Genomic DNA, 26,096 nt, shown 5'->3' on the forward strand with positions numbered 1-26,096 from the left:
ATGTAGACTTTTGTATTTTTGCCAGAAAAAAGATCACGGATGCGTGTTTGTTTTATTTTTTTCCAAGGATGACTATACTGACCCAGTGTTCTGAGAGTTTCACAAGAGGGTTCATTCTAACGGAAATTAAAAGTTCTAGTGTCCTTGTTCAGTGACCAAAAAATTGGAGAGCAACTAGGCCCCCTCTCATGCTCATTTTTTCCAAAAATCACCCGATCATAATCTTGAGATATCCATTTTGTTCAGCATAGTCGAAAAAACTAATAACTATGTCTTTGAGGACGACTTAATCTACCACAGTCCCCGGGGGAATGGCTGCACGTCGTGAACTTTACCCATTGTTTACATATAGCATTGGCTTTTTGGAAGTATACAGATGTTTCCAGGGGGGACTTTTCTGGTGGGCAGTTTGGGGAGCATCAGACATTATCACGAATATGAGGGGGTTCTTCCCCTCCTCAATACCTCACTCTTAACGCTAAAGTATTTTTAGTAATTTCAAAAGAGCTATTTATTATAGTTAAACTGCCTTAGTGATTCCGGGGTTATTCTTAAGGAATTAGAAGAAGATTCAAATTTTAGCTCAAAGAGCGATGTATTGACGAGGGGGCAAGCCCCCTCATATACGTAATGGAAATACGTAATAAGGATATAGAAATTAATTATGTAAGTTAACTCATAATTTACGTATATTTACTACCAATAAAAACGTTCGTAAATAAAACTGAAAGTTCTAGTGGTCATTTTAAGTCACCAAAAAAATTGGAGGGCCAGTAAACCCCCTCTACTACCTCTTTTTTCTCAAAATCATCCGATCAAAATTTTGAACAAGCCATTTAGCCAAAAAATAAAATAATTATGCAAATTTAGTTTTAATTATTTATGTACAGTGAGTTAAAATCAAAACCTGCATAATTCAAAAACGTTGAGGAATTAAACCAAAAAAGAGATTTTTAACGGAAGGTAAGGAGCGACATTAAAACTTCAAACGGACAGAAATTATTCCATACATGAAAGTGGCTGTCCCCTCCTCAACGCCCCACTCTAAAGTTTTACGCTAAAGTTTGACTCCTTTTCACAACTCTAATTTTAAAACTTTAGTGTAAAGAGCTTGGCATTTAGGAGGGGACAATCCCTTTCATATACGGAATAATTTCTGCTAGCTAGTGGCTGATTAAAAATATTCTTTTTACCAAATATCTTTAAAAACATTTCAATAACAAAAAATCTATTTCTTAAAGCAAATACGCATCAAAAAGCCTTTTCATTTTTGACGGACTGGGAAAAATAGTTTATATATAATTCTAATGGCATTTGCGATTGAGCAACCATTCTTGAAAAGCTTCGGGCGAAAATCTTGTGCAAATAAATTCTGTTTGTTTTAAGTTGTGATTTTGCTCTCAACTTTCGTTTCAAGAAAACTTTGCATTTTTTTTTTTTTGGCTTGTTCTTAATATCATACACATTATTACTGTAAATATCTGGGGACTTTACACCTCATCTGCCTTTACCGTTTCCTTACATTAAAGTCTAACAAATTTTAACATTAGTCCTTGCTTTGCTTTCAGTTGAAAAAAAAACAAAACAAAAAACTTGTCAATACTTGTCAGTACTCAAGGCTGTAGCATGAAAGGGGCCAGGATCACTTTGGCCCTATAATGGCCCAAAAGTTGGTCATATTTTCAGTCAAATTATTTAATTAATATTCTCCAATGAGAATATTGGAAGCTACAGTGATGACAGTGGTCAAATATGGCTCTGAAGCATGGACGCTCCGCAAAAGCAGATGAAAATTTACTAGATGTTTTCCGGAGAAATTGCCGGAGAGATTGCTCTGGGTACCCAGCTGACTGACCGTATTTCAAACAGTAGGTTGTACGAAAAATGTGGTTCAATCCCGCTTTCTAGTGCTATAATGAAAGAAAGGTTGAGATGGCTAGGCCACGTTCTACGGATGAAGGATGACAGATTACCGAAGATTGTCCTTTTTGGCCAACCGTCTGGGGCTACACGGAAAGCAGGTCGTCCTTGTCTGGGTTGGAAGGATGTCATAAATAAAGATTTAAAGGAAATGGGAACTTCCTGGGAGGATGTAAAGAGAAAGACTTTAAATAAATCAGGTTGGAGGAGGAGCGTGCGTAGCTGTGTTGGCCTCAGGCGGCTTGGTGCTGCAGTGAGTTATTAGTAGTGGTGGTAGTATACATATCCATCCAAAGTCTCATAGCACAATTATTATTAACAAAATAATTTACCAAAATATAAATAGCAAGCAAAGATCTTCATTCTTAAGGAAAAAGAAAACAGAAAAAAAGGTTTACAAATATGCCTTTTTTTAACTAATAAAAAAGCTTTCCAATTTAAAAAGAACAGAAATGAATTCGAAAAACTTTATCTATGAAATAAGTTTTGCAATGAAAAGTATAGAGCTACGTTTACCTACTGATCTGACAGAACTAAACAACGTCAGAATTAATCAAATTTCGGGTTTTGAGTTCGCCTTGAACCTCAAAATATGCTTTTTACACTGCTTTTACAAGTATACCCCAATTTCAGAAACTTTGCCAACCCAGACAAGGACGACCTGCTTTCCGTGTAGCCCCAGACGGTTGGCCAAAAAGGACAATCTTCGGTAATCTGTCATCCTTCCTCCATAGAACGTGGCCTAGCCATCTCAACCTTTCTTTCATTATAGCCCTAGAAAGCGGGATTGAACCACATTTTTCATACTACCTACTGTTTGAAATACGATCAGTCTGCCGGGTACCCAGAGCAATCTCTCCGGCAATTTCTCCAGAAAATATCTAGTAAATTTTCATCTGCTTTTCGGAGCGCCCATGCTTCAGAGCCATATTTGACCACTGTTATCACTGTAGCTTCCAATATTCACATTGGAGAATATTAATTAAATAAAGTGACTGAAAATCTGATCAAAGTTTGGGCCATTATAGGGCCAAAGTGATCCTGGCCCCTTTCATACTACAGCCTTGAGTACTGACAAGTATTGACAATTTTTTTTTTTTTTCAACTGAAAGCAAAGCAAGGACCAATGTTAAAATATGTTAGACTTTAATGTAAGGAAACGGTAAAGGTAGATGAGGTGTAAGGTCCCCAGATATTTACAGTAATAATGTGTATGATATTAAGAACAAGCAAAAAAAAAAAAAAAAAAAAACAAAGTTTTCTTGAAACGAAAGTTGAGAGCAAAATCACAACTTAAAACAAACAGAATTTATTTGCACAAGATTTTCGCCCAAAGCTTTTCAAGAATGGGTGCTCAAACGCAAATGCCAGTAGAATTATGTATAAACTATTTTTTACAGTCCCTCAAAAATGAAAAGGCTTTTTGATGCGTATTTGCTTTAAGAAATAGATTTTTTGTTATTGAAATGTTTTTAAAGGTATTTGGTAAAAAGAATATTTTTAATCAGCCACTAGCTAGCAGAAATTATTCCGTATATGAAAGGGATTGTCCCCTCCTCAATGCCCAGCTCTTTACGCTAAAGTTTTAAAATTAGAGTTGTGAAAAAGAGTCAAACTTTAGCGTAAAACTTTAGAGTGGGGCGCTGAGGAGGGGACAGCCACTTTCATATATGGAATAATTTCTGTCCGTTTGAAGTTTTAATGTCGCTCCTTACCTTCCGTTAAAAATCTCTTTTTTGGTTTAATTCCTCAACGTTTTTGAATTATGCAGGTTTTGATTTTAACTAACCGTACATAAATAATTAAAACTAAATTAGCATAATTATTTTATTTTTTGGCTAAATGGCCTGTTCAAAATTTTGATCGGATGATTTTGAGAAAAAAGAGGTAGTGGAGAGGATTTACTGGCCCTCCAATTTTTTTGGTGACTTAAAATGACCAATAGAACTTTCAGTTTTATTTACGAACGTTTTTATTGGTAGTAAATATACGTAACTTACGAGTTAACTTACATAATGAATTTCTATATTCTTATTACGTATTTCCATTACGTATATGAGGGGGCTTGCCCCCTCGTCAATACATCGCTCTTTGAGCTAAAATTTGAATTTTCTTCTAATTCCTTAAGAATAACCTCGGAATCACTAAGGCAGTTTAACTATAATAAATAGCTCTTTTAAATTACTAAAAATACTTTAGCGTTAAGAGTGAGGTATTGAGGAGGGGACGAACCCCCTCATATACGTGATAATGTCTGATGCTCGCCCAAACTGCCCACCAGAAAAAATCCCCCTGAAAACATCTGTATACTTCCCAATAGCCAATGCTATATGTAAACAATGGGTAAAGTTCACGACGTGCAGCCATTCCCCCGGGGACTGTGGTAGATTAAGTCGTCCTCAAAGATATAGTTATTAGTTTTTTCGACTATGCTGAACAAAATAGATATCTCAAAATCATGATCGGGTGATTTTTGGAAAAAATGAGCATGAGAGGGGGCCTAGTTGCTCCCCAATTTTTTGGTCACTGAACAAGGACACTAGAACTTTTAATTTCCGTTAGAATGAACCCTCTTGTGAAACTCTCAGAACACTGGGTCAGTATAGTCATCCTTAGAAAAAAATAAAATAAACACGCATCCGTGATCTTTCTTCTGGCAAAAAATACAAAAGTCTACATTTTTGCAGGTTGGACCTTGAAACCTCTACAGTAGGGTTTTTGGATACGCTGCATCTGATAAAGTGATTTTCATTTAGATTCTATTACCTTTAGAGGGTGTTTTCTCCTTTTTCAAAAATAAGACAAATTTTCTCAGCTCGTAACTTTTTATGGGTAAGACTAAACTAGATGAAACTCACATATTTAAAATCAATATAAAAATTCAAATCTTTTGATGCAGCTATTGATATAAAAATTTCGTTTTTAGAGTTAATATTGAGCCAGGTCGCTACTTACATACACGTTGTTACCACGAACTGTTTTAAAAGGACAGTGGAGGGATCTGTGGACAGCGACTACAAATTGGCTTTTCTTGTGTGTGTGTGTGTTTTTCTTTTTTTTTGTTGCAAATACTCAAGGGAGGCTCTTCGGATTAATACGGAGGTGAAGAATAAATTCCCATGACCTACTTTAACTAAGAAAAATTAAACAAAGCTTTACGATAAGGATGCTGAGATGATAGAACCTCCATTCTAACACCGAAATATTTAGAGTGTAAAATAAAATATTTTTTAATTTTAATGGTAAGATTCCCCATTGCATTCCATCATTCTCGAAAAATTTTCATTCATAATTGAAATTTAACTGTGAAGAAAGGATTTTTTGAAGGTCATTCCACCCATCCCTTTTTAGGTTTAACCCTCAATGATACATTAGAAATTAATAGAAGTTAAATTTAGAAAGAGTGGCGAATTGAGGTGTTAAAATTTAAAACGAATAAATACCATCCTATATATGAATGGTGCTGCTGCATCTCTGACCCCCTTCCCTGTTCGTTACTTTGAAACTCCACAATAAAAGTAAGCTCACTTTGTCGCAAAAAAAGGAGGCAGAGGAATGGCTACCCTCTCTTACACGATTAGATTCCGTCCGTTTTAATATTAAACTTTACTTTCATTTGAAAGAATAATTTATTTTTCTTTTTATCTGTAGAAGTGCCAAAGTTTAGTCACATTTAAGGAGAATATTTCTTGGACGCAATCTGTCTAGTACTGAAGATAAAGCTCCAGTGGTCATTTAAAATTCAGATAATCTTTAATTGTAGTAACATTTGCATCAATTCCTAAGCACGCGGAAACCAACCTACTCCCGCGCTAGGATAATTATCCCTACTCCAATAAATGTAACATGTGTTGTGGAAGATCAGTGAAAGAAGAGACTCGATCCGTGATGCACCAAATAGTGCCCAAATGTGCGATCTTCCTCTGTGTATTAAATTTCTCGTTTAGTGTTATCTCTTCAGCAGGGGTTGTTGTAAACACTAAACTAGGCAGAGTTTTGGGTTCAGTGGAAGTAGCAAATCAGGATGGAATTGTTCCTAACCCAGATGGTACACCAAATAGTGGGCCTCGGTATTATGCAGCTTTTAAGGGTATACCTTACGCTAAACCACCAATAAACGAGAGAAGATGGAAGGTAACGTAATTTTTGTATTAGAATAGGTGACGCTTGTCTTTGAAATAAATCTATTTTTTATGCGACCGATAGACCTGGTTTTATCCATAGCGTTTTAACTACAAATTGAAAACAAAAATAGGTACCTAATAATGCCTTATTTTCAAGAAACAATATAATGATCCATTTTTAGATTGAAAGTGCCCCGTTTCTTAGGTTAAATCGTTTTGAAACAACCATAGAAAAGAAAATGGCTGATAAAAAATCATATGAGAAAAAAAACTATGACACTTTTGAACCAAATTCTGAATTATAATGGAAATTATATTTAACTAAGCTAAGTCACTTTTATTAACTATACCAAAATCTTAATTTCTTTTTCTATTTGCTGAAAATAACGCATAATATATTTCTTTGTAGTTTACTTGTTTAATAAACTGGAATCACAGATATTTTATTTCAAGTACCGTTGATATACGCCGATTGAAGAGCCTATGCAGAGGAAAGGGGAATGGGGCCTAGTGGCTCCAAAAATTAATAACGTTAATGATATCTATGAGTTTTGTTAAAGACTTCGTATTATTTGAAATGGTATTCTTTTCTTTGATATACATAGAAGCTTATAGATTTCAAAAAATTACTTAAATAAAAATGCTCTGAACATGTGTAAAAAGTTATCCAAAGGCATCAGGTTTGCATAAAGTTGGTTATTGCCTGAACGAACGTAAGACGTTAAGAAGGTTTTAATGTTGTTAGAATCGTGATAAATCATTGAAATTTCAAACAAAAAGATACAATAATAATCTATCTATAAGTGAAAAGAATTGCCAAAGGAACCATCCTCCAAATTTTGAAAGCATAATCAACCTGTTTAAGACAGGGCAATATCTAATACTTTTGCTCAATGAAAGGGGATAATTTTTAAAAAAAAATTTAATTTTTTAAATGCTTGAACTGAAACAGTTTTTTTTTTATAAAATTCAAGTAAATATAACTTGAATAATAATACAGAACATGTATTGTGAACAGCCAATAAGATTTCGGAGTTTCATCTTAAATTAAGTTCTAAAGTGCTTTTCAGTTTCCTCTGCTCATAAGATTTTAAAATTTGAATCTATTTAATATTCTGGTATGAGGTCTAGAATTTGGAACTGATTTATTGCATACACTATGTCTCAAAATCCTTAAGACATATTCATCAAGTTTGGTAATCGTCGCTTTTGGAAATTTACGATGTAGCCTATGTACACTTGGACGAATTTTATTTTTTATTTTTCAGTTTAATTTTGAACAAAAAATTGTCACTAAGCTACATAATAAAGTTGGGTGTATTATGGGTGTGTTTAATTCGGTTGGGGGTAATTTGGATCGTATGTGAATTTTCTAATTTTTGCAAAGAACTGTAGGATCTAAAGACCATCCGCTTTTCACGCAGAGAAACAAATTATGCAGAAGCCATATTCTAGGCCCAAGAGTTACCATTAAAAAAGCTATATGCCCTCCTACTCTTTAAGCTCACTCAAAATTACAGTAATGGGGACTTCGAATAAAATTGATGGTCTCATAATGTTGAAAGATGTAGATTATGGCAAAACAAGTTGTGACTCTGGAAGTCAGAACGATTGTCCGAACGAGAAAGTTTGAATTGTAGAAAGATTCGTTTGTTAGCTACATTTTTATTGAAATCTAGAAAACTATTGAAATATAAAAGGTAATACTTCAGCAAGTAAAGTCACTGAAATACTCTGACGTAGTGTTACACACAAACAGAGCTTATAAAAGCCTTTTTCCAAAGGAAATTAAAGAGTGATATTAAATCTTAAACACGAAAAGAATTTCGCTTGTATACATGGGGGCCGGCAACCCCCTCCCCTCTTAGTGCTAAAATATAAGTTTTCTCCATGTTTCAAGAACAAATGCTGTGGCAAAAGAGTAATGTTACTAAATTTGATTTACATGTTCTCAGATGTTTGACAGTGAAAAGGCTTATTCATTCGCATTTGTTTTGAACAAAATAAATCTTCAGATCCAATGATTGAGAGGTAATCGCTAAGCAACACACTTAGAATTCCTGTTGGCTATACACATAATACACTAAAATGTTTCAGTGAAAGCTCTAGTCAAACTTTAGCGTGCAAGGGAGCGGGGTTGAGGGTTGGCAGCTCCCTACGAGACAGGATCAGTTCTGTTTGTTTTTATTTTGGCTCATTACTTTCATTTGGGGTTTCTTTTTATAATTTAATCACGAAAAGAACGGAAGAACTCCTATTTGATACTGTCCTCCATTTGACGTTAAAAGCTGAAAAAATATTCAATTAGAAAGTTTTTTCTTTTTAATTGAGAGTACAGAGCAACGTCCAAACTTAAGGCGAACAGAAATTATCCAATATATGAGGTCGGCTGATGCCCCGAAGCCCGCCACCATGCACTTAAAGTTTGCATGTATTCTTCATGCATATCCTACTGTCATTTCGCGTTTACCTCATTTTATTGCCTAATTATTTTCACGCCTATTAAGAAGGCTGCTGCTAAGGACGGGGAAATATTCGAGTTATTTGTTGCACGGGAGAATGGATCGTAAAGAGTGCGATTTATCGGTCCTCGAGGTGATATAGACTCGCATGAATTAAAAAACTTGGAACACTTTTGGAAAAACTGTGAAAACGGAAGAGTCTCAAAGAAAAAAAAGTTAAAACAAGATACTTTTTAAGCACAGAGAAGGAAAAATTAAGGATAGTCTATGTATTGACCCCCAGTTTTTTTTTTGCTGGGAACATGTTTTTATGGGCTTTCATTATTTCATGAATGATTCATCTGGGTCGTCGTCTGGTAACCTTAATGCTTCCAGAAATGATTCCTTGGAGGGATTTTGGAATTTTTTTTTTCAGTTACTTGAAATACAAGTGTGTAAAGTAGTGCTTCAGCAAAAATTTTGTAGCCAATTGTAAATATGGTGCAAGATATTGCGTTTTAAGATTAAAACGGTTGTAGAGTTAGAAAAAGATTTTAAATCCTCTGATTATGTTATACACTGGTTCATTTATCGAAATTGAATAAATGGATTAAGCCAATGGATAAAAACAAAAAAATGTACAACAAAAATGTTGATGAAAACATAGGGCACATAAAATGACTGGACTGTAAGGCAGTCATTCGAAAAATGATACAAAAAACATATAATTGACACATATGTGTGGTCTCTGGGCCAAAGCTCCCTCGGAAATTAATAAAAAAAATTCAGTCTTACTTATAGTTTTACATTTTTCATATGATTCTCTTGGTATTTTGCCTTTTTTTGGAAGCGGGAATAAGTTTCTACATAGCTGCTTCATGTGTGTGGCATCGTAAAATGCTCTAAAAGAAAACCGGATAAGATATTTATAAAATTAACAATTGTTCCCAGCAAAGTTTCAGATTGAAAAACTATATGCTTAATCAACAAGGCATACTGCCTAGGAGGTCTAAGTTTGGTATTTTCCAAAGATTGTTTTTCTTTGAAGAATTTTTAAAACTTAAACTAAAAGGACATTTTATAGCTAACTTTAATTAAGCTATTAGAGCTGAAAGGTTTAAAAAGGACAACTTCAAAACTGGACTCCATCTAGGCATTAACATTGCCACATATACTGTTCATTTGCCCAAACCTTATGAAAATACTCGTCTGTATAACCCTTAATGTAAATATGGATTCCTGGTTTTATTTAATTGATGATTGTTAAAGGGTCATTGAATTAAGCAATCATAAGAGGGTTAGGGAAGTGCATTCAAATGGCAACAGAATTCGAGGCTCTTCCGGTTATAAATCAATTACGCTGATTAATCTTGGTTAGTTACGATTGGTCCGGTAATGCTTTGTTTTCGCTTCACTTAAAAAGTTGACAAATTGAATTAGTTTGGGCTATAATAGATCTATCTCTCCACAAGACCTTCCGGGGGGGGGGGGGGGTATGAACATTGTGTGTTAGGATTGCTTTATTTATATTAACAGGGCCGTTTCAAAACTTTCTATGACGTCGTATACAAGGGCATTGACATCAAGAACACCACCATCCCAGAGAAGGGCGGTGTAGTAGTAATGTCACACGGAGTGATACTTTCAAATTAAAAAAAACTCCCTTAATTTTTTTTGTATAATATTCCTTAATACAAAAAAATCATTGTTCTCTTACCTCTACCTTAAATTACACCTCTGGACTTAATCCACAGATGATATCACGTTTATCCTAACCAGACCTCCAAAGATAATAAGTATTAAAAAAGAAGAAAAGTCTCAACATGCACTGTTTTACCAGGAACGGAAGAAAAGTACACTTTACCCCTTCGCCAAAATTGTAATCTCCATATCTCCGTTCCCCTTCAAAAACAGAAAATTGTCCCTTAAAGGTTTAATCCGATCCCCGAGCTGTGAAACAAAATAGGTTGGATTTACCAAACTACGTGTAAAAAATGAAACTTATTGGTTTCATGTAATATTTATAATGATGTTTAGTCGCTTACTTTTCGGCAAAAAAAAAAACACACAAAAAAACGCATAGTCTCTTATGGGGATCCAAAAAACAATCGACCTATTTGAATTACACTCGCCGTAGAAAATACCTGCTTTGTACCAACACGTCAGAGTTTCAGATACAACCGACAGTTTATAATATTGTTATTTAGAATATATAACGTATCTTTTGATTACTCTTTGCAAATAGAACTTAAAAACAAGGTATCTTTTAATCTGAAAGAAAATATCACTTTTTGATTATGCTGCTCATGTACATATACAAGGGAGCTTTGATCTCAAGCCCCTCCTCTACAGTTCCAAGTTCATTCAAAAATTTCATCTTTATCGAACCCCACTTAGCGTGTTAGCTTGAGGAATGGACAAACCCTCTCTTTGGAGATTTTGCTGATTATTTGAGTATTTTTTTTTCATATTGATTTTTAAGTTGGCTTTTCGGTAATTATTGTTGTCGTTGGCGGCTATGTTCATCACGACAAGTTAAGAAGATCTTTGTTTTGTAATGTACTTTCGAGAGCCGTGCTGTTTTTGTTTTTATTTTTTATGGTATTTACCAGGTGACATATAGCGATCGCAATTTCTGTCGGTCTGTCTGTCTGTCGGTCTCGGTTTTGCTATTTTGGGCACTTACAGATAAGCTAGGACGACTACAGTTGACAGGGACCAGACCATATTAAATTAAAAATAGTCTCTTCCCCGCTTGGACTATCTGGACGGGAGGGAGGGAGGGACGGTTAATTCGGAAAAAATTGAAAAATTTGGGTATTTTTAGCTTGCGAACGGGTGATCGTATCTTAATGAAATTTGATATTCAGAAGGATGTCGTGCTTCAGAGCTCTTGTTTTAAATTCCGACCAGATCCCGTGACATTGGGGGGAGTGGGAGGAGGAAAATGGAAATCTTCGAAAATACTTAGAGCGGAGATATTGGGATGAAACTTTGTGGGAAGAATAACTACAAGTCCCAGATACATGATCGAAATAACCGGACTAGATCTCTTCTCTTTGGGGGAGTTGGGGGGGGTTTCAGTGCTTTGGTGAGTTCGGTGCTTCTGAAAGTGCTAGGACGATGAAAGTTGGTAGGCGTGTCAGGGACCTGCACAAATTGACTTGATAACAGTCGTTTCTCCGCTCGACCATCTGGAGGGGCTGGAGGGATGGGAAATCGAAAATTTAGGTATCTTTATCTTACGAATAGGTGATCGGATCTTAATAAAACTCGATATATAGAAAAATGTTATCTCTCTGCTGCTCCATTTTCAATTCGAATTGGATCCGGGGACATAGGGGGGATGGAGGGGGAAAGGGAAATGTTGGAAACTGAAAATCTTGGAAAATGCTTAGTGTGGAGAGATCGGGATGAAACTTGATGGGAAGAATAAGCACGAGTTCTAGATACGTGATTGACATAACTGGACCGGATTTACTCTCTTTGGGGGAGTTGGGGGCGGGGGATTTCCATTGCTTTGGCGAGTCCGAGTTCTGCGTGCTAGGACGATGAAAATTGGTGGACGTGTCAGGGACCTGCACAAATTGACTTGATAACTGTCGTTTCCCCTATTTTATCATCGGGGGAGGGGCTGGAGGGAGAGGAAAAATTGAAAAAATGAAGTATTTTTAATTTACGAATGGGTGATCGGATCTTACTGAAATTTGATATTTAGAATAAGTTCGTGTCTTTAGCTCTTATTTTAAATCCCAACCGTATCCGGTGATATTGGGGGAGTTGGAGGGAAAAAGGGAAATCTTGAAAACGCTTGGAGTGGAGAGATCGGGATGAAACTTGGTGGGAAGAATAAGCACAAGTCCTAGATACATGATTGACATAACCGGACTGAATCTGCTCGGTATTAATTCGGAAAAATTAGGTAACTTGAGGTATTTCTAACTTACGAACAGGTGACCCGATCTTAATGAAATTTGATATTTAGAAGGAACTCATGTCTCGGTCCCAACTAGATCTGGTGACATTGGGGGGAGTTGGAGGGGGAAGCCGGAAATCTTGGAAAACCCATTGAGTGGAAAGATCGGGATGAAACTTGGTGGGAAGATTAAGCACATATCGTATATACATGATTGATACAACTGGACTGAACCCGCTATCTTTGGGGGAGTTGTGGGGAGGGGTTTAGTGCTTTGGTGAGTTCGGTGCTTTTGGACGTGCTAGGACGATGAAAATTGGTAGGCATGTCAGGGATCTGCACAAATTGACTTGATAACAGTCGTTTCCCCCGATTCGACCATCGACCAAGATTCGACCAAGGGAGAGGAAAAATTGGAAAAAAATGAGGTATTTTTAACTTACGAATAGGTGATAGTATCTTAATGAGTTTTGATATTTAGAAGGACCTCGTGTCTCAGAGCTCTTATTTTAAATCCCGGCCGGCGTTAATTCTCTAATTTTCCTTTTAGATCTATCTATTGATTCTTATAATTTTTCTAGAACTCATGCCATGTGAGCTCTTGGCTCTCCCAACCTCGTCACAAGTGTCATATGAACTCTTAGCTCTTGTTTTATTTAGCTATAGGATGTCATCTTCAAAGACATATTATCTTTTGAAACAAGCACCAATTTTGAGCCTATTAAATTCCTTTTGGAATTTCGTGTTGCATATTGGCAATTTTTTTTTTCAACATAAACAGTCCATTTCCCCTTTTCAGGACCCACTGCCATATGGAACATGGGAAAAAGATCTAGATGCTACCCGTTTTCAGGCCGGTTGTCTCCAATGGGATCGCAGTCAGCATCAAGTTGTCGGATCGGAAGACTGTTTATACTTGAATATTTACGTTCCATCAAGCTCAATTTCTCCTGGTGCAGGTAAGACCTCTTACAGACGTTTCTTTTCTTGCATCTGACATGACAGCTTTGCCAAAAGACAGGAGAAGAGAAAATATTGGTGCATAAACATAAATCACAATTTTAAGTGGTGATGGGAAAGTACTGAAAGGTGCACTTGACATTGCGTCGTAAAATAATTTACTGCTATGTTTCGATTGAAGAGCCTGACATGAATATGGGAGTTCGAAACGCTGGTGTACGTTGATGGAAGAATTATGAAAAGTTCTGGAACCAACTTCTGTTTTCAAAAACTTATTTTTGTTATTTATGATTAATGTTACCTAATGAATTGTTCAAAAATTTCTATTTACTTTACAATGACAGTTGACAAGGGTATAGTAAAAACATACTTTTTACATTTGGCAACCTATTTTGCATCATATCCAGAACCCGTCTTCAAGGAAACATCAGCGCTCTCAATAAGATAAAAAAGCGCATGAAAAACATTGCATTACAATCATAAATTTATCATACAAAAGTTTTCAAACTACTTTTAAGTTTCAAACCATTTTCAGCAAAAATTTTTGTTTCTGTAAACAATGTTCTAGATATGACAAGGTTGACGCGAAAGTGATCATACCGCAGTAAAGTGACAGTTTCTACCGATTTCGACAAAAAATGACAATTATGGGCCAAAGGGTCCTAACATTATAATGAAATTGAAGATCTAAGGTCTTCCAGTCGATCAATATAGACTTGTTGGATAGCTATCTACTCACCTTTCCAGTTTCATAGGCCGTAAGGCTGCGTGGTACTCTTCATTTTGAAAATACAAGTAGCCTAGTCCGCACAAATAAATTGCTTACATAGGAATGTATTTTTCGGCTTCATTCATCTGAGGTGACTCAATTGAAGTTTCATAAAATTATATACAGACTTGAATTGTTATGCATTGGTTTCAATTGATATTTTTCTGCCGTAAAAGTTTTCAAGAATGCCATTTTTCAGACACATTATCCTTAGTGGTAAAATTTCCATATAAAACAGCGTGTCTAGGGCTAATTATTCCAGGTAAATGCGGAAAGGAGGACATTCGGTCTGTGCCCCTTCCAGAATGTCGGGTTTAGACACTTTTAAGAACGCATTTCTTTATTTTATGCATTGCTTTCAACGTTCTGGTGATTGACCGAATAAGGCACCTTCTACTATCTTCACCTTTTAAACGACCAAAGATATACAGCAAATATATTTTTGCTGTAAACAACCAAGAAGGGTCGTTTTTCAGGGGGGGGGGGAATACAAAAACAACTTTATACGAATCAGAAAAAATTTTCGGGAGGGGTGGGGGGTTCAAACCCTCGAAACCTATGGATACGACCGTGTCTCCTAGTATTCATTACCCACTCGTCTATACATTGATAATCTTCAGATCCTGCTTCCCTTTTAAACTTGTGCTACCTATACACAAATTGTGCCGTAAAATTGTCGGCAATGTTTGTTGTTCCATGGTTTTGCAGCTAAAAGTCGTTATTCTAAAAGTAGAATTTCTCATAGAGCCCATTAAAACTAAAATCAAACTGTACAACACATAAACTGTAAAACTCGTAAAACGTGTAATCTGTACAAAATGTGGCAAGAAAATAATAAAAATAATCTGTTTTGCAGAAGAAAAAGAAAGATCAAAATAAAAATTTTACGGTACTTACGTATTATACGAGAAACGCTCGAGACATTACCCGGTTTTTACCCCAATTAGTTTGCAATGTATAGTGATAGAATATAGTGTCTGACCATGGATAGCTATATTATAGTTAAATTTTTAGTTGGTATTTTGGTTAGGTTAGAATAGGTTTTTCCAGGTTACCTATATAATATATGCTATGCTCCCCCCCCCCGTAATTTGCAAATACATTGCCCAAATTTGTTACTAAACTATTATATTTTTATCTTACTTAGATAGATTTCATTAGCATTAACCAAACTTCACTTCTCAAGTGTTTCTCGTATAATGCTTAAGTACCCATCATACAATCTTAGCCAAATTTCAAAAACTAATAAATTAGCCATGCTAATTTTCAGAGATGAACTCCAGTAAATACGAAGTGAGTGATCTGAAGTAAACCATGTAAATGTAGTCCCTTTAAAAATACTAACTTTTCCACCATATTTTTCCCGTTAGGTTGAATTTTTAATAGAACTCTGAATTCTTGTTTACTGATTTTTTTTTTCCGAGCACCCAAACCTTTCCAGAATGATTTACTTTGAGATGAGTGTTAATCATCAAGTGTAATTATTAAGTAATTTAAGAATTTAAAGAGAGGACCGGAGCTGCAATTAGATAAGCCAAGTTTTAGATAACCTCACACGTCAAAATCTGTACAAATATTTGAAAAATGATCGATATTGTTACCTTAGGTCTATTTTCCATCTAAATTGGACATTTAAAGGTTAAATTCTAAAAAAAGAAAATATTATGCATTACCTTATCAAATAATCGTCAGAACAAAAATTTTGCAGATACTATGTCGCTCATTGAGGAGTTTTTCGGCAATGTTTTCATTTATATGCTAGAAAACCTGTTGGTTGTAGCCCTGTTTGACCTTTCTTTGTCATCCCCGAAGTCTGGTTTTTTAAAGAATCGTTCGGACTGCGAAAGCCTAGGAAGGAAAAATTACCGAGACTATGGACAAGGGGACAACCTTAAAGAAAACAATGTGTAATCTGATCTCTGGGTTTTACTGCTGGGCTGCGTTTGAGCAAAAAATTGTCTTGAACGTCTTGAAAAGCTAATTTATCCAAAATTTGTATTCGGAGTATTAATCAAAGATATATCTCTATTAGCTTAAACACGACTGTTTAGCTGCATTTTATAGACTCCCTAGGCTCTTGTCTGAAGGTCGTTTAATTAATTATTTCAAGTGATGGGATATTTCAACAGTAAAGCCAAGGGATCAGGTACAGGAGTGTGTCGGTTTGATTACGTCTCGACTATGAATATTAAGTGAAATACAGTTTTACACCCCAAGGCAGGTAATTTTCTTATCATGCCTTGTAAAATTCTACACAAGGCAATATCTCAAATGGGCGGTGTGGAGGAAATGAATGTTTTGAATGAAGGCTAACAAAATTCAGTGCTCAATAATTCGAATTTTTTTCGCTTATCATACTCAACATTTTGCAATCACTGACAGGTTTCACTTAGGTTAGACATATATCATCATTTTCTACATCGTTTTCTAAATTTTCTAAATTATTTCTAAATTATAGGGGGGGGGGCGATAGCCATAATATCATTAAATGTATTTTAGCTTTATTTGGTACTCATTTTTATTTTATTTTTCTAATATTGGGGTTACCCGTCCCAATGGACAATTGAAATGAAAGTTCTTAAGCCGAAATGGCCAGCCATGACAAACAACAAGAGAGAGATAAAGAGAGATAAAGAGAGAGATAAAGAGAGAGATAAAGAGAGATAAAACTCAACGAAAAGACAACGAACGAGACTGCGGCCAGTAGAATTAAAAGATGAATGATTAAAGAGCGGACATTTCGCTTGTATGTAAACTGAGCGTCCTCAGCACAAGAGAAACAAAGATGAGAAAAAACTAAAACTAAATAAAAATACCACAATTATTAATAAAATACAATTGTCGCAACCAATCCACGTAGGGAACAGAGCTACTTTGATCAGAACACCAAAATGACTAAGCGAAAAAGTGTAAAAATTGAAATGAAGTTAAATATTCTGTTGCGATAAAATCCTCTTGTTACATATTTTTTAAGCAATTCTTGTTGGTCTTGTAGGTAATCTCGTTCCCTGATGATTATATAAAATCTTAATTCACTTATTGACTATTGATTCATAATTCAAAAGGCTATCATAAATTGGGTTAACATTTAAATTTCCCGTGTCTCTATTTATTGAAAGATTAGCAAACATATATTTCCTAGTTTCTACAGCCTCCCTCGCCCACTGACAAAAACCTCTATCAATGGAAATAGCCTTGGCCTCATCAAATTGTACAAAATGTTCAGGATGAAAGAACACATGTTCAACCAGAGCCGAAACAAAAGTTTCAGGAGGCTTGTTTAATTGTAGGGTTTTTTCTATTGAGATTTATGCTCAATAAATCTTTCATGAAATTGTTGGTAATTTCTACCAATATAAAACCTCCCACAAGAACAAGGAATGAATTTTATACACCACACTAACTGAATTTCCTCGGGTTAAATCCTTCTTGGAATTAAGGAAACTAAACTATTGGTCTCACCGATTGGAAAAATGTATAAATATTATCTTTACGTAAAATTCGTGTAAGTATCTCTCCCAAAAAAGGTACATAAGGCAAAAAAAATGAAACTTTTAGACACGTTATTGCAGAAGACTGCGAAACTCCAATAACCCTATTATTATGTTCAATACGTCTATTTTCTATTATTTTATCAATGAATTTAATTGGGTAACTAATTGGGTGTTTGTTCAATGGGCAATGGCACACATAGCTAGAAGCGTACTAAAATACACATGTATTTAGCACTTGAATACTTTAAAAGCAAAAACAGAATTTTTGTCCACAGATTGGAACATTGTTCTCTCATTTCCTTTGCTGTTGCAGTCCAGACTCAAAATCTTAGCGTGGAAAAATTTAAATCTAAGCAGCACAGCGTGTGAGATGAGATATTATGAACTTATATCCCACATCATTCAATCTTATTGCACTCAAGCTGAAACATGTTTGACAGAGACTTAACAGTAGCCCAATTTGACAGATTGATTGTAATTTCGAGAGTCGGAGTTATTAAGCCATCAAGCTGAGAAAACTGAATGTCAAGTAGGGCCGAATAAACATTTTCGGTTCCCACAACTAGGCTTTAGTAAATTCGAAATATTTTTAATATGGCCATCCAAAATCAAGCCACATCGATTTTTTAGTAATTAAATAAAAAAAACAACAAGTTTTTTGAATGGGAAGTAAGGAACGACATTAAAACTTAAAACGAACAGAAATTACTTCGTATATGAAAGGACTGCTTCCTCATCAACACCCCGCTCTTTACGCTAAAGTCTGACTCCTTCTCTTAATTCTACTTTTTAAAACAGTAAAAAACTTTAGCGTAAACAGCGGGGCATTGATTAGGAAACAGCGGGGCCCTTTCATATACGAAATAATTTCTGTTCGTTTTAAGTTTTAATGTCGCTCCTTACTTCCAGTTAAAAATACTTGTTTTTTTATTTAATTTCTGAAAGTTTTTGAATCAGTGCATGTTTTGATTTTGGCTCTCCGCAGATGAATAACTAAAACAAAAATTGCATATTTATTTCGTTGGATAATTGGCTTTCTTGTAGTTTTGATCGAGTGATTTTGAGAAAAAAAGAAGCGGGGGAGGAGGCTAAGTTGCCCTCCGATTTTTTGGTTACTTAAAAAGGCAACTAGAACTTTTATTTTTTACAAATGTTTATTAGTAATTGATATACTTAACTTACAAATTAGCCTACGTAACGAACTTCTATATTCTCATGTTGTTATTACGTATATGAAGGGATTCACCCCCTCGTCAGTACCTCGCTCTTTACACTAAAGCTTAAATCGTGTCCCAATTTCTTAAAAATGACCTCTGAATCACAAAAGCCGTAGAATAAATAGTTGAAATTACTAAAAATGCTTTAGCGTAAAGAGCGAGGTATTAGGAGGAGGTGAGCCCATCATACACGTAATAATTTCTGTTCGTTTTAAGTTTTAATGCTTCTCCTTAAAAAACTTTTTCATATTTATTTTTTCATTGTTTTTATTTAAATAATGCTAGAAAATCCTGCTCTCCCTTCATGAAACTTTTCTTCCCCCATGACAAATTTCTCCAAGGAAAGTTTCTCCAACATATCCCCCTCTTCTCAACCTAAAAATCCCCCCGAAAACGTCTGTACTCTTCCAAACAACCATTACTATATGTAACTATATGTAACTGGTCAAAGTTTGTAACTTGTGGCCCCTCCCACGGGGACTGTGGGGAGTAAGTCGTCGCCAAAAATATAGTTATAAGGTTTTTTGACTACGCTGAATAAAATGGCTATCTCAGAATTTTTGAACCGGTGACTTTGGGAAAATAATTAGCGTAGGAGGGAGCCTAGGTGCCCTCCGATTTTTCGTTAACTTAAAAAGGGCACTGAACTTTTCATTTCCGTTAGAATGAGCCCTCTCGCAAGATTCTCGGACCACTGGGTCGATACGATCACCCCTGGGGGAAAAAACAACAACAAAACAAACAAATAAACACATTTTTGTAGATAGGAGCTTGAAACTTCTAAAATAGGGTTCTCTGATACGCTGAATCTGATGATATGATTTTCGTTAAGATTCTATGACTTTTAGGGGTTGTTTTCCCCTATTTTATAAAATAAGGCAAATTTTCTCAGGCTCGTAACTTTTGACGGGTAAGATTAAACTTATATATTTAAAATCAGCATTAAAACGCAATTCTTCTGATGTAGCTATTGGTATCAAAATTCCATTTTTTAGAGTTTTGGTTACTATTGAGCCGGGTCGCTCCTTACTACAGTTCGTTACCACGAACTGTTTGATTGCAGCTTGAAGTTACCAAGTTAAAACTTTACTTGACGGCACATACCCGGTAAAAATTAATTATGGAGTTCGGCAAGGTGCCGTATTGTCTCCTAGTATATTCAAATGCGTGCTTGCATCGTGCCTGCGTCCCCTTAGAAGTTCTGTTTTTTACGGTAATATTGGTTTGTCTTCTATTACATATGCAGATGACGTTCTTCTTGTTGCCCGGACTCGCCGTGGATTGCTTTCTAATTTTACTATATTAACCAATGAACTATCTAAGATTGGACTGTCAGTTAATGCGTCTAAATGCGAGTTTATTTGTTTAAATAGCCCTTATGCGGTCGCTCCATTCGTTGCTGGGACTGCAGTTCTACCACGTTCTTCTTTAGTTAGTTGGCTTGGTCTGTGTTTCGGCCCAATACTTTCCACTACCTGTTCATCCCTAGTGAATCAAGCCGTGAAAAACCTACGCGTCGCTTACGGAAAAATATCCCCAAACAAAAGCCGTTACAACCGCAACGGTTTGTGCATGATTTATAACGCTTATTGCGCCCCTGTGCTTTTGTTTTTATTAGGCATGGCTCATCTGTTTCGTAAGAAAGATCGACATACTGTAAGTACGGCTTATTTCAGATATAGCAAATTCCTCCTCCGGCTTCCTAGATGGCACCGAAACAAAAAAAAATAATTGCTCGATTTGGTTTAATTGATGTGCCTTCTCGGATTCGGTCTTCCAGTGATGATTTATGTAAAAAGACTATCAACTTTATTCACGTTTATGACCCTCTGCAGCCTTTTTTCCATATTGATACTGGTTAATTAGTCCATGTTGTCTTTTGTTAGTTTGAATTTTTGTTCTTCGCTGTTTATCGTTTTTGTTTATTTATAATACTCCGTACTTTGTGTTTTTTATACTTTTACGGGTAATAAAGTTCATTCATTCATTCATATCCAGGAGAAATTTTCTGAACGGTCAAAAGTAAATACAGTAGTATTGCATTAGTGAAGAACAGTGTACCTCTTTCAGTAAAAAGTAGTGCTGATCCCTATTAATTGGTTTCCCCCTGACCAATTAGTAAAGAAAAGATGAATGTAGTTCCATGATATGGGGTCATACGATTGAAAAGTGAAATCTCTAGTGTCCTGTTAAGGGGAGAAAGAGGTTGAAGGGCAACCAGACAATAGTTTTACTCCAACCCATGTCGTGCTTCATTGGGATTGGATTAAATGGGACATGACTCGTAGAGCATCAAGGCTTAGTGACCCAGATTATGCAAACAGTCCATTTTTCAGAGGTAGATTTAAAAGAATATGTAGGCATGGTGCCCCTAGTTAAAAGTCAAGTCAGGGCAGGAATGGGAATTTTTATTACTGAAAGTATAAATTCAGTCTGAGATCCCTCCAATCACCATCCACCGCCAACTTTTAGCCAATAGGAATACAGATTGTATTTTGCTTAAACAAGAACTCTGCAAGGACTTTAAACCACATCATTGGCAAAACAGTGACACTTGCAAGCCTGGTGCAAAAACAAGGAAAGTTTTGCCTTGGTGCTAAAAAAAAGTCAAAGTTGAAGACGGAATGGATGCAAAAATGGCCTTATTCCAAACTGCAGCATTTTGCGGCATGATTTTAGACAGACCTGGTGTAAAAACGAGGTAGGTTTTAAATAGTTGCCAAAAAAAATTCTGACTCAGAGTAAAGATGAGTCAAGCCCTTATTTGGTGCAAAACGAGCTAATTCTCGATTTTGGTGGAAGAAAGAGCTAAGTCCTAATTTTGTTACGAAATTGAGCTAAATCTGATCTGGTACAAAAGCAATAAAAATCCAGCTGCAGTTAGTCCTGCCCCACTGACAACTGAAGGCTGTTAGCATTCAGCAAAATTTTCAAATCAGAAACTCGCAATCGTTTTGATTCTGTACTATTGGAGGTGCACTACTGCCCTCCAACTGCCAAATTTTTATCTGAAAAGTAGTTATGTTACACCTTTTATAAACTGGAATCATACAAAGATTTTGTTCTGCATGAGTGGAAGTCAAGTTCAGACAAATGGCCCTTCAGCTATAATTTCACTATTCCTTACCAAATTTTGAGCAAAACCTTAGCAGTGTGGCATTTTACTGGGAAATTAATCTTCGAATAATATTTAATGTATTTTCTAAGAGGAACAAAAGGGCCCATGATCCCTCCATCCCCACTTTACACTGCAAGTTAGGGTTTATTTTTGCCCTATTAGGCTGAAACCTGTAGGGCAAGTACCAAGGGGATAGAATAGACGAATTTCCAAAGTTTCCCGTGGGAATTATTTATGACGTTTAAGGGAGCGATAGTCTTACTCTTAATTTCATTTTAGTTTTAATCTAATTCTAGTTTAATCTCTCTTCGTTTTAGATTTGACTGCATTAACCATTTAAGAATCTATTTCATTTAAGTTGCATTATTAGGTCAGGGTAACTCATGTTTGTTATAAGTTTTAATTATCATATGACTTTATTTCTGCTCGTTTTAGGTTATAGCAATGCTATTGATTTTTCTTATAGAATTATATTTTAGGAGCCTTTTCATATTATAACGCTTAAGAAAAGAATAATTGAAAACAAACTTAGAAGGCCAGCCACCAATAGTAGAATTATTCTGAAAATTTGTTTTACATGTAATTTTGCGATTTTACCACTTTATCGCTTAACTAGCTTCAACCCTAATTTGGCAGTACCTTTAACAGGGTTCACGAGACGCTTATAAAAATAAGGATAAAAATATATAAGTGAGGACAAAATCAAAGTTGTTTTTATAATAAACCGCCGATATTTTATCATGCTTCGATATAGGAAATATTGCGGCAGTTTTTTGGCATATTTCACAGCCATAACTTAATAAGCATAGAATTGCTACAGTTTATCTTTTCAAACAGTTCTTGGTAACGGACTGACGGAGCTACCTGAACAACACAATTTTAAAAGTAAATGATCAATTAAAAGAATTGGCCTTTTATGCTAATTCAAATATTTACAATTCATTAAGTTTAATGCTACCAATCGAAAGCTACGTGCCGGAAAAACTTTTGACCGATTATCGAAAAAAGCACCAAAAGAAGTCAATTGATCTTAATGAAAATTGCACCATCAGATTCAGCTTATCTGAGAACCCAACTGTAATGGTTTCAAGCTCGTATCTACAAAAATCTTGAATCATATATTTTTGCCAGAAAAAAAAATCACGGATGCGCGCTTATTTGTTTTTCGTTGTTGTTTTTTTCGCAGGGGTAATCGTACCAAACCAACGGTCCTAGATGATCAGAAAAGTGCTCATTCGACAGAAATAAACTATTCCAGCGATTTTTTTAAGTAACCAAAAAGATTGGAAGGCAACTAGCCCCCCTTCCATACCTCTTTTTTTCCAAAGACATTAAATAAAAATTCAGAGACAGTCATTCAATTAAGCGTTGTTCAAATGCCTTTGGAGATGATAATACTCCATATAGCCCCCGGAGAAAAGGCCGAGAGTCACACAATTCTCCTATGTTCCCATATAGTGTTTTTTAGTTGGAATTGTATGTAACATTTTTGGATGGAATTTCCTCTGGTTGGGGGATTTTTGTGTTTAGGAAAGTTTCCAGGGGAAATTTGACGCGGAGGAAGGCAAGGGAGTTTCCTCGAATCATTTGGAAAACGGTTGAAATTAAATAGAGAAAAAAAAATGAGTTTTTTCAATTGAAGGTAAGGAGCAAAATTGAAGCTTAAAAGTACAGAAATTGTTCCATATATGTGGTGGACTATCCTTCCTCAACCCTCGCTCTTTACGTTAAAGTTTCGATTTCTATCACGATTCTTGAAAAAAGACTTCTCAAACACAAGAGCCGTTGACTTTGAGTGAGAAGTGTTTTTAAAGAACTTAAAAGACTTTAGCGTAAAGAGCGAGGGTTGTTAAAGGGGTAGTCCCCCTCATACGCGGAATATTTTCTGTTTGTTTTAAGTGTTAATGTTGCTCGTTGCAGTGAATTAAAAAAAACAAACGTTTTTTTAGTACCTATGCGAAACCTTTGACTAGTAACAGTTGCCTTAGACATTTTAAAAGGATCGAGGATTGTTACCTACTACAACAAAGCTAATTTAGCTTTGTTTGGTACATGTTTGAGCGGTGTATCAGAATGTTAACCCTTTATCAGGTTCATCCTAACCAAAATAATGGCACGTCGCTATGGACGTTAATTTGGCTTTCTATTTTTGCCAACAAAAAGGGGTTTCGACTGGAATTAAAGTATGGTACTTCTTTTATCCATTAACAAAAAAATTGAATGGTTTATATTGAAATTAAGATATTATCAGCTTAAAATTCAAAATACTCTGCGAGGATCCTTTTAGAACTTATTAACAAAAGTGAGCATGTATTTGGGAAATTTATTTGGGGGATTGGGGGGGGATTCTTTATAACAACAAAAACCAACATTTAGTACTCTAGAAACTATAGTAGAATTGTAAAACCATGGCGTTTTATGTGCCCCAAGTCCCAATTAGTTCTTTGAATTTATGCCTCCCAAAGGGAACTCTTGAAACGTTGGGAGAACCACACTTAAATGTTTGGAATGTATAATATATATGCCCAAAGACAATTTTTTTTTGAGCCAAAAGATTAAACCCACAAAATTTTTTCGGTACTTGTGTATTATTCAGAATACGCTCAATAAGTGAAGTTAGGTTCTTTCGTGAAACAAACTACTATGCAGGTACGTTTTATGAGAAAAACCAATTTCGTAGCCGCAAAGACAAAACTCAATTTCGTTTGCTACGCATAGTGATAGAAGATAGTGTCTGATAATGGATTTTGAAATGAAGATTTGGGATTTGCCAAAGACTGAAAAAGAGGCAATTATTTTCCAGGATAAGGGGTTGTTGCCCACAACAAAAGAATGTGTCAATGGACACAACATGAATTTATACTCTTACGAGAAGGAAGATTACGAGAAGGAACATCACGACAAGGAACACGTAGTGATAGAAATTACCTAACCTAACCTAAATTCACTTATTGAGTGTGTTCTGAATAATACACAAGCACCAATTTTTCAACTCCTTCCGTCAAATTCGGTTTTGTTAATGTTTTAAACAGAGTAGACTCATGCTTTTAGGGTCGCACGTTAATTTGTGTAGTTTTAAAGAAATTACATACTAAATTGCAAAATGTCCTTTACCTTATAAATAATGCTCAGCCTAACATATCGTCAACGGCAATAACAAGCTTTGAGTTATTAATCTATAACTCAGTGCTGTTTTGAGTATTTAATTTTTTATCATTTGCGGGATGGGAAATAACTGTCGAATTATCCTTCTACGAGCCTTGTAGATTTTCAAGAGCACTTATGAAAAGGTGGATTGTCTCTGAGCTCCTCATAGCCTTGAGCTTAAGGTTTCTGTGTGCACATCATAGTCTTCCATACTATTTATTTTGATATATCTCATAGATTTTATTTTCATATTTATGTAACCATTTTATATTCTTTATATTAATTTGTCTTTTTTTATTTTTTCTAGATCCTCAGTTTTATCGCCAGAGCTACTCACCAGACTTTATTCAACCTCGGATTGTTCCTCTGGGACAGCGAGGAACACTTCCAGTCTTGTTTTGGATACATGGTGGTGCCTACATGCAAGGTGGCTCACAACTTTATGGGGCTGAAATGCTGATGCGTGAAAATGCAATCCTTGTAACTTTCAATTACAGACTTGGAGTCTTCGGTAATTTTTTAAGTTTTTTCCTAGCAAAAAATTAACAACTGATCAAGCGGGCTAGTGTGGTATTCGAAATTCTATATACAAAATGATGGCTTATTCATCTTTTTTAAGGATCTCTTATTCAATATGCAAGCTCATCTGTTTCTATTGTAAACCAAATTTTAATTGATTTTTAGCCTCTGCTGTTTCGGTACGACTACACCATTGAAATATCACTTTCTGCTTCTATTGAATTTTGTTTCTGCTGTTGCAATATATCAACTACGGATTTAATTTTTCAGTTCATTTTAAATGCATTTATTTTAATTATATTTTTCACACTAAGATGATAAGACCGGCAATTTGATGGAGTACCTTGAGTTTCGATTGAAACAAGGTGGATTTTGAATAACCTAACTTAGCTATAATCAAGCCTAACCTAACACAACCTAAGATTGATAGTAAGAATCAAAATTAACCACCTTAGTTCTGCCCTAGGAATG

The 26,096-nt window shown here is 35.4% G+C and overlaps 1 protein-coding gene across 2 annotated transcripts in view; it reads left to right on the forward strand.

The window, feature by feature from the left end:
- The first annotated feature begins 5,626 nt into the window (after positions 1 to 5,626).
- LOC136039351 (fatty acyl-CoA hydrolase precursor, medium chain-like) overlaps positions 5,627 to 26,096 on the forward strand; it is a 141,876-nt gene continuing 121,406 nt past the window's right edge. Inside the window, exons 1-3 of one of the 2 annotated variants that reach the window (XM_065723011.1) lie at positions 5,627 to 6,054; positions 13,201 to 13,360; positions 25,414 to 25,617. In XM_065723011.1, the coding sequence (XP_065579083.1) occupies positions 5,767 to 6,054; positions 13,201 to 13,360; positions 25,414 to 25,617 (652 nt within the window). In that variant the 5' untranslated portion in view covers positions 5,627 to 5,766. The remainder of the gene's footprint in view (positions 6,055 to 13,200; positions 13,361 to 25,413; positions 25,618 to 26,096) is intronic. The other variant, XM_065723012.1, reaches the window with a different exon arrangement.

This window comes from Artemia franciscana, chromosome 19 (assembly GCF_032884065.1).
Source record: "Artemia franciscana chromosome 19, ASM3288406v1, whole genome shotgun sequence".
Classification (NCBI taxonomy): Eukaryota; Metazoa; Arthropoda; class Branchiopoda; order Anostraca; family Artemiidae; genus Artemia; species Artemia franciscana.